The sequence below is a fragment of the Salvelinus fontinalis genome, chromosome 16, assembly GCF_029448725.1.
Source record: "Salvelinus fontinalis isolate EN_2023a chromosome 16, ASM2944872v1, whole genome shotgun sequence".
Classification (NCBI taxonomy): Eukaryota; Metazoa; Chordata; class Actinopteri; order Salmoniformes; family Salmonidae; genus Salvelinus; species Salvelinus fontinalis.
The window spans coordinates 27,562,973-27,571,052 of record NC_074680.1 but is presented as its reverse complement, the minus strand read 5'-3'; the positions used below and the strand labels follow the sequence as shown (position 1 = coordinate 27,571,052).

Here is an 8,080-nt window from a genome sequence, read left to right as displayed (position 1 = left end):
ATATCGAACAATGCATTCTTAACATTTTTCAACTACTGGGTTGAAGCAGACTTTTCAGAGCCCAGCACAAATCCAGGGGATTATTCTGCCCCGAAGATGGAGTTTGTGTCCTAATAACTAACCCAGGTAATGTCCTTTTTCTTTCCTTTTATCTAGGACATATTAAAGTGTTTGTTTGTTTTACTGTCTGTTACCTTAAACAGCTCAACTCACAGGTCAAAGCTTTTGAGGTGCCTTTCGCTGTCGAATAGGATATCTCCGCTCCTCCTGGGCTTCCGGTGGTGGGCCAGGTTCGGGTGGAAGGTCAGGCTCTGTCTCTCCCGTACATCCACAGTCAGGAGAATAGTCCTGGGGTCGTTATTGTTCTCTCGGCGTGTCTCTGCTGGGGCGTTGGACCGTAGCAGATGATCCACATGAACGTTGGCCTGGCGATGACCAATTTGGACTTGGTAAGTCAAAGGTCCTTTGCGTTGCAAGATCACACCTGAGTTCCACAGGCTCTTGGGGTGTCTGAAATCACGTACCATCACCCTCTCTCCCTCTTTGAATTCTCTGACAGTCTTTGAGTGTCTGTCATGAGCTTGCTTCTGCTGTAGCTGGTGCTTTGACACAGTGCTTGACAAGTCTGGTTTCAACAATATCAGGCGGGTACGTGGTTGGCGTCTCAGAAACAGTTCAGCTGATGTACATTCCGTTACTGTGTGTGGTGTGTTACGGTAAGTAAACAGGAACCGGGGAAGCCTTTGGTGGGTGGGCACAGACTGAACCTCGAGTCTAGTCCAGGCCTTCTTAAAGGTTTGCACGGCTCTTTCCGCTGCTCCGTTTGATGCCGGATGGTAAGGTGGTGACAGGATGTGCCTTACTCCATTGTTCTTGAGAAACATTTCAAAATCGTTTGACGTGAAAGGAGGGCCATTGTCCGATACGAGCTCCTTGACTAGTCCAAAGGATGCGAACAGGTGTCTGAGAAGATTGATGGTCTTCTCAGCTGTGGTCAGTTGAGTAGGGAACACTTCCATCCACTTGGAATGGACATCGACGACAACAAGGAAATGTTGCTTGTCAATCTCGGCGTAATCCTCATGGATGCGTTTCCAAGGTGTCGCAGCCCAGGACCATGGATGAAGAGGTGCAGCAGCAGGCTTGTTGCAAACAGTTTCACAAGGTGAGCAGTGGCCTACATGCTGTTGAATGTCCTGATCCAGTCCAGGCCACCACAGATAACTGCGAGCGAGTGCTTTCATTCGAGTGATCCCTGGATGTCCCTCATGCAGGTCAGATAGCAGTCTCCTCTGGAATTTGTGAGGTACCACCACCCTTGATCCCCACAGAACACATCCTTGATCAGTGGACAACTGGTCTTTCTTGTCGATGAATGGACGAAGGTTATCGTCATTTACGAAGTTTGGCCAACCCCCTAATGTTAAGTCCAAGACTTTGGAAAGCACTGGATCTTTCCTTGTTTCCTCTGCTATGTCTGAAGCAGATTTGGGCAGTTCGTCAATGAGAGAGATCTGGAAGACTGCTCTATCATCTTCACTGTCGGAGTCACTATTGCATGGTAGTCTTGATAGTGCATCTGCATTTGCGTGATCACTGGATCGTCTGTACTCAATCTCGTAGTCGTAGGCTAACAATGTCAGAGCCCAACGTTGCATTCGAAGTGCAGCAAGGGTTGGTATAGCTGATTTTGGTCCAAGGATGGCCAACAGAGGCTTGTGATCTGTCAGCAGTTGGAACTTCCTTCCGTACAGGTATTTGTGAAACTTCTTCACTCCGAATATTATGCTCAGGGCTTCCTTCTCAATTTGAGCATATTTTTTCTCGCTTGGTGACAGAGTCCGTGATACAAATGCAATAGGGTGTTCTTCACCTGACGATAGAACATGTGAGATGACGGCTCCTACTCCGTATGGAGATACATCACACGCGAGTCTCAGCTTCATCTCTGTGTTGTAGTGGGCAAGCCACTTGCTCTTTAGCAGACGCTGTTTGCAAGTCTTGAATGCTTCTTCGCATTGTGGGGACCAATTCCACTTTGTATCGGCCTGCAGCAGTTGGTGAAGCGGATGCAACAATGTGGACAAGTTTGCCACAAACTTTCCGTAATAGTTCAGGAGCCCCAAAAATGACCTCACCTCTGAGATATAAGGTGCTCTCCAATGGTTGGTGCTGACACGAGGATGTCGTCCATGAAGCACACAACGTTGTCTATACCGTCCAAGATCTGATCCATTGTGTGTTGGAATATCGCTGGAACTGTCGAGATTCCATAGGCCAAGCGATTGAATCTGTATAGCCCCTTGTGTGTATTGATGGTCAGATACTGTTCTGACTCCGGATCCAGCTTCAGTTGCTGATAAGCGAATGCCAGGTCCACCTTACTGAAAACCTTCCCACCAGCGAGAATGGCAAACAGATCTTCAGCGTTTGGTAGTGGATATTCTTCTGGTAGTATGCAGCGATTTACTGTGACCTTGTAGTCACCACACATTCTGACAGTCTTATCTTTCTTTGGGACTACAACAATCGGAGCGGCCCAGTCGCTCCTCGCTACTTTCGTGATTATGTTATTCTTCTGTAGGCGGTCCAGTTCCTTCTCTACTGCTTCCTTAAGAGCATAGGGAACTGGACGTGGTTTGTGAAAGATAGGCTTGGTTCCTTCTTGCACTCGGACTTTTGCTGTGAAGTCTTGTATTTCGCCGTAGCCATCTTTGAAAAGTTCTTTGTGCTTCTCCAGCATGTTAGTGAGTGTAGCCTGACTCACTGGTTTGTCCTTTCTCAGACTGAAGATTTCTCCCCAGTTCAAATTGATCTTTTGTAGCCAGTTTCTGCCTAGCAAGGCTGATTTTTCTCCTTTAACAATGACAAGCGGTAGCATCCACTCCTTCCCCTCATACCAGACTGGTACCTGGATCTGCCCTAACACAGGAATAGTGTCACCAGTGTATGAAGAAAGGCGGATGGACGCTGGATGAAGAGGGCACTCTTTCAGTTTTTCTTAGTAGAGTCTCTCTGGAACCAGAGATACAGACGCTCCAGTGTCCAGCTGCATTTTTACTGGTTTTCCCGCTAACTGCATGTTGAGATAGATTCCATCTTTTGGTTGTTGAGCTGTGTACACTGTGAACAGTTCCAATACTGTTTCAGTTGTACCTTCCTCTTCTTGTGCTGCGTCTGCCACTATGTGCGCTCTTGCTGTGCGTTTTGAGGCTTTACACATTTTCTGTAAATGTCCAACCTTTCCACAATTGTGGCACTTTACATTTTGGAATCGAAATTCACTGTGCTGATGATTATCTCCCCCACATCTGTAGCAACTTGGCTTAGACCTTTGAGATGTGGGCTGCTTTGTTCTTGTGTAACCTTGAGGACGGGACTGAGAAAAGTGTGACTTTTGTGAGCCTTTTTCACCACGTGCATCACTGACCTTGTGAACACCTTTCTGACGTTCTGCATATCCCGATAGCTCAATAGTATCCCTGTGGGCAAGCTCGAGTCCAAGTGCGATATCACAGGCTTTCCGAAAGGTCAGGTCCTTCTTTGACAGAAGCCTTCTGTGATATGCTTCACCTGTGAGACCACATACAAACTTGTCTCGAAGAGCATCATCAAGAAATAGTGCAAACTCACATGTACTTGCCAGCCTTTTCAAAGCAAGGATGTAGTCAGCCACGGTTTCCCCTTGACTCTGGTGACGTTGGTAAAATCTGAAACGTTCTGCAATGAGAATTGGCTTAGGCTTGAAATGCCTTGAAAGAGTTTCAGTCAGTTCTTCATAGTTCAACTCCACTGCTTTTATTGGTTCAATGAGACCTTTCAGCAATCCATACTCAGTGGGATCCAAAACACTGAGAAATACGTCTGCTTTCTTTCAATCCTTGATTTCATTTACAGCCAGCCAACGCTCAAAACGCTCCAAATAGGAATCAAAATCCTCTTTTGTAGCCTCAAACTCTGGTACTCGACCAATGGTTGCCATTTTCACAGTTAATTGTTCAGTTTCCTTATTCCTTGTATTCCTTAATTTTCATCTAATTCTTCACTTCAGAAGTTTCTGCAATTTCTTTGTTCACTGCACTCATTTGTAATAATGTACACACCGCGTTATGTTCCTTCTCCCTTTTTTTTTCTTCTTGACAATATTTCTCCACTGAGATCGCCAAATTTCAATGGGTTCAATGACAGTTTTTTTTTTAACCACCAGAGGGCAGTGTCGCTATTCTGGACTCCAATAATCTTGCTACTTGGCAGCTCCTGAACACTGTACCTGCTAGCAGTGCTTAGCCTTTTTTTTTTACTGGCGAAAGAAAATAAAAAAATAACTGACGAATTACATAATTATTTTGAGTTTCATTACTCACGCAACATTCTTCCCTTCAAGCAATGTCCGTTAAAGAAGTTTAATCACCTCGTCGCCACTGTAATATTTGTGTTGTGGAGAAATGACCAGGCAGGAGACGGGAGTACAGTTAGTTTTCGTTTAGTCAAAACCTCTCGTGCTCTACAGTTCCCGGGCACACTAGTGCGCATGTGCATTTCCTATTAGGTGTAGTAACGGCCCTCCTCTTTTCTCGCCCTCTCCTTTTCTCGCTATACACCAAGTCACTTGGCTCTGTCATATCCTCACATGGTCTCTCCTATCATTCCTATGCAGACGACACACAATTAATCTTCTCCTTTCCCCCTTCTGATAACCAGGTGGCGAATCGCGTCTCTGCATGTCTGGCAGACATATCAGTGTGGATGACGGATCACCACCTCATGCTGAACCTCGCCAAGACGGAGCTGCTCTTCCTCCCGGGGAAGGACTGCCCGTACCATGATCTTGCCATCACGGTTGACAACTCCATTGTGTCCTCTTCCCAGAGCGCTAAGAACCTTGGCGTGATCCTGGACAACACCCTGTCGTTCTCAACTAACATCAAGGCGGTGGCCCGTTCCTGTAGGTTCATGCTCTACAACATTCGCAGAGTACGACCCTGCCTCACACAGGAAGCGGCGCAGGTCCTAATCCAGGCACTTGTCATCTCCCGTCTGGATTACTGCAACTCGCTGTTGGCTGGGCTCCCTGCCTGTGCCATTAAACCCCTACAACTCATCCAGAACGCCGCAGCCCGTCTGGTGTTCAACCTTCCCAAGTTCTCTCACGTCACCCCGCTCCTCCGCTCTCTCCACTGGCTTCCAGTTGAAGCTCGCATCCGCTACAAGACCATGGTGCTTGCCTACGGAGCTGTGAGGGGAACGGCACCTCCGTACCTTCAGGCTCTGATCAGGCCCTACACCCAAACAAGGGCACTGCGTTCATCCACCTCTGGCCTGCTCGCCTCCCTACCTCTGAGGAAGTACAGTTCCCGCTCAGCCCAGTCAAAACTGTTCGCTGCTCTGGCACCCCAATGGTGGAACAAACTCCCTCACGACGCCAGGTCAGCGGAGTCAATCACCACCTTCCGGAGACACCTGAAACCCCACCTCTTTAAGGAATACCTAGGATAGCATAAAGTAATCCTTCTAACCCCCCCCCCCCCCCCCCTTAAAAGATTTAGATGCACTATTGTAAAGTGGCTGTTCCACTGGATATAAGGTCAATGCACCAATTTGTAAGTCGCTCTGGATAAGAGCGTCTGCTAAATGACTTAAATGTAATGTAAATGTAACGTAACACTGTCGTAATACATCACTGCTTAGTAACAGCATAGTAACTAATATAAACAGATGTAGATCCCAGATACTACAACTGGGTTTGGGGTTGAAGTGATTTTTTAATAGCTTGACTAAATCTATGAATGACTTTTCTCCTGATTTATCTGGGCTCAACAGGTTTCTCATTAAGCTGTACGTCTGTGCACCGACAACGCGTATGAGTATGGATTTCTGTTTAGTGGCATCAGTTGTTTCATTAGCAGAAAACAAATGTTCCATTATTTCACAGTACTCCTCCCATTCCTGATTTTTAGGATCAAATGGTGGTAGCGAGCCTATTGTTGCCAAAGCCATCTTTTCCGATTCTCTCTCCCCTCACACAGTCAATAATTTGTCCTACCCGTATCCAGGGAATCAATCCTTCAGAATCTTCCACCGCTCACTTGAATCTCACCTCCCGCGTCGCACGCCAAACACTCCGTTAACTTCGTGGCAAAAAAAATCCAACGCAGTTCTCCATAGTTATCCTCATCGCCAAATATGTAGTGTCCTTAAAGGCTTATTAGAATTACGACTCATGAGACTTACGTACGGTTCAGTATTTAATTGTAACTTAGAATTACATTCTCTTATGCACCTGGCTTAAACTACCTGAAGCTTTCTTAATCATAGTTAAATAAGCAGACATAGGAAATAGCTACGGATAGCGGGAAGCAAACCCCCGTCTTGAGTCAATACTGCCATCTATTGGTAAACATAAATATACCAGGTTACTACAGGTGGAGTGCTGCAGAGATGGTTGTCCTTCTGTAAGATTCTCCCATCTCCACAGAGGAACTCTGGAACTCTGACAGAGTGACCATCAGGTTCTTGGTCATCTCCCTGACCAAGGCCCTTCTCCCCCGATTGCTCAGTTTGGCCGGGCGGCCAGCTGTAAGAAGAGTCTTGGTGGTTCCTAACTTCTTACATTTAACAATGATGGAAGCCACTGTGTTCTTTGGGACCTTCAATGCTGCAGAAATGTTTAGATACTCTTCCCCAGATCTGTACCTTGACACAATCCTGTCTCGTAGCTCTATGGACAATTCATTCGACCCCATGGCTTGGTTTTTGCTCTGAGATGCGCTGTCAACTGTGGGACATTATATAGACAGGTGTGTGCCTTCCCAAATCATGTCCAATCAATTGAATTGACCAAAGTTGGATTCCAATCACGTTGTAGAAACAACTCAGGATGATCAATGGAAAAAGGATTCACCTGAGCTCAATTTCGAGTATAATAGCAAAGGGTCTGAATAGTTATGTAAATAAGGTATTTCAGTTTAAAATGTTTAATACATTGACAAACATTTCCAAAAACTTGTTTTCACTTTGTCATTATGCGGTATTGTGTTTAGATTGATGATGACAGTTTTTTATTTAATCAATTTTAGAATAAGGCTGTATCGTAACCAAATGTGGAAAAAGTCTAGGGGTCTGAATACTTTTTAAAGGCACTGTACCTGGCTAGCGAATACAGCTAGTTAGTTTAGCCTACTCAAACACCAGGTTCAAACAGAGAGGGATGCTCTGTTAGCTAGCTGGCTGGCGATCCAACACTGGAACCATTCCACCAGGGCCCGCCGGTGTAACTGCTAAATTGCTTTCTGTACACTACTGCATGATTGTAGCGGGTTTACTACCTCGTTAGTTCTAGTAGATATGTTGACTATGATGTTAATATGGTGCAAACGATGTAGGCCGTGTGTAGCGGTTAGCGTTTAAGGTATGAAGGCTTGGCTTGGAAAGGTTTTTTCGCCTGGTCACAGACAGCTGTTGTATTGTGCACTGAAGTTCACAAGCAAATGGAAGAGGTGATAGGAGGAGAGATTGTAGATGCGAGAAGGAATTATATATAGTGGGGCAAAAAAGTATTTAGTCAGCCACCAATTGTGCAAGTTCTCCCACTTAAAAATATGAGAGAGGCCTGTAATTTTCATCATAGGTACACTTCAACTATGACAGACAAAATTAGAAAAAAAATCCAGAAAATCACATTGTAGGATTTTTTATGAATTTATTTGCAAATTGTGGTGGAAAATAAGTATTTGGTCAATAACAAAAGTTTATCTCAATACTTTGTTATATACCCTTTGTTGGCAATGACAGAGGTCAACCGTTTTCTGTAAGTCTTCACAAGGTTTTCACACACTGTTGCTGGTATTTTGGCCCATTTCTCCATGCAGATCTCCTCTAGAGCAGAGATGTTTTGGGGCTGTTGCTGGGCAACACGGACTTTCAACTCCCTCCAAAGATTTTCTATGGGGTTGAGATCTGGAGACTGGCTAGGCCACTCCAGGACCTTGAAATGCTTCTTACGAAGCCACTCCTTCGTTGCCCGTGCGGCGTGTTTGGGATCATTGTCATGCTGAAAGACCCAGCCACGTTTCATCTTCAA

General features: G+C 45.5%; 1 protein-coding gene across 1 annotated transcript; it reads right to left on the bottom strand.

Annotated features, from left to right (window-relative positions):
• Positions 1-209: 209 nt before the first annotated feature.
• On the bottom strand, positions 210-1,946 carry LOC129813353 (uncharacterized protein K02A2.6-like). Its single transcript, XM_055865712.1, has one exon. It carries the CDS (start codon positions 1,944-1,946, stop codon positions 210-212), a length of 1,737 nt encoding a protein of 578 aa, XP_055721687.1.
• Positions 1,947-8,080: the final 6,134 nt, after the last annotated feature.

Bases quoted from the DNA above. Each gene is read 5' to 3' on its own strand.
- LOC129813353 (XM_055865712.1), bottom strand. From the start codon at position 1,946: ATGAAGCTGAGACTCGCGTGTGATGTATCTCCATACGGAGTAGGAGCC.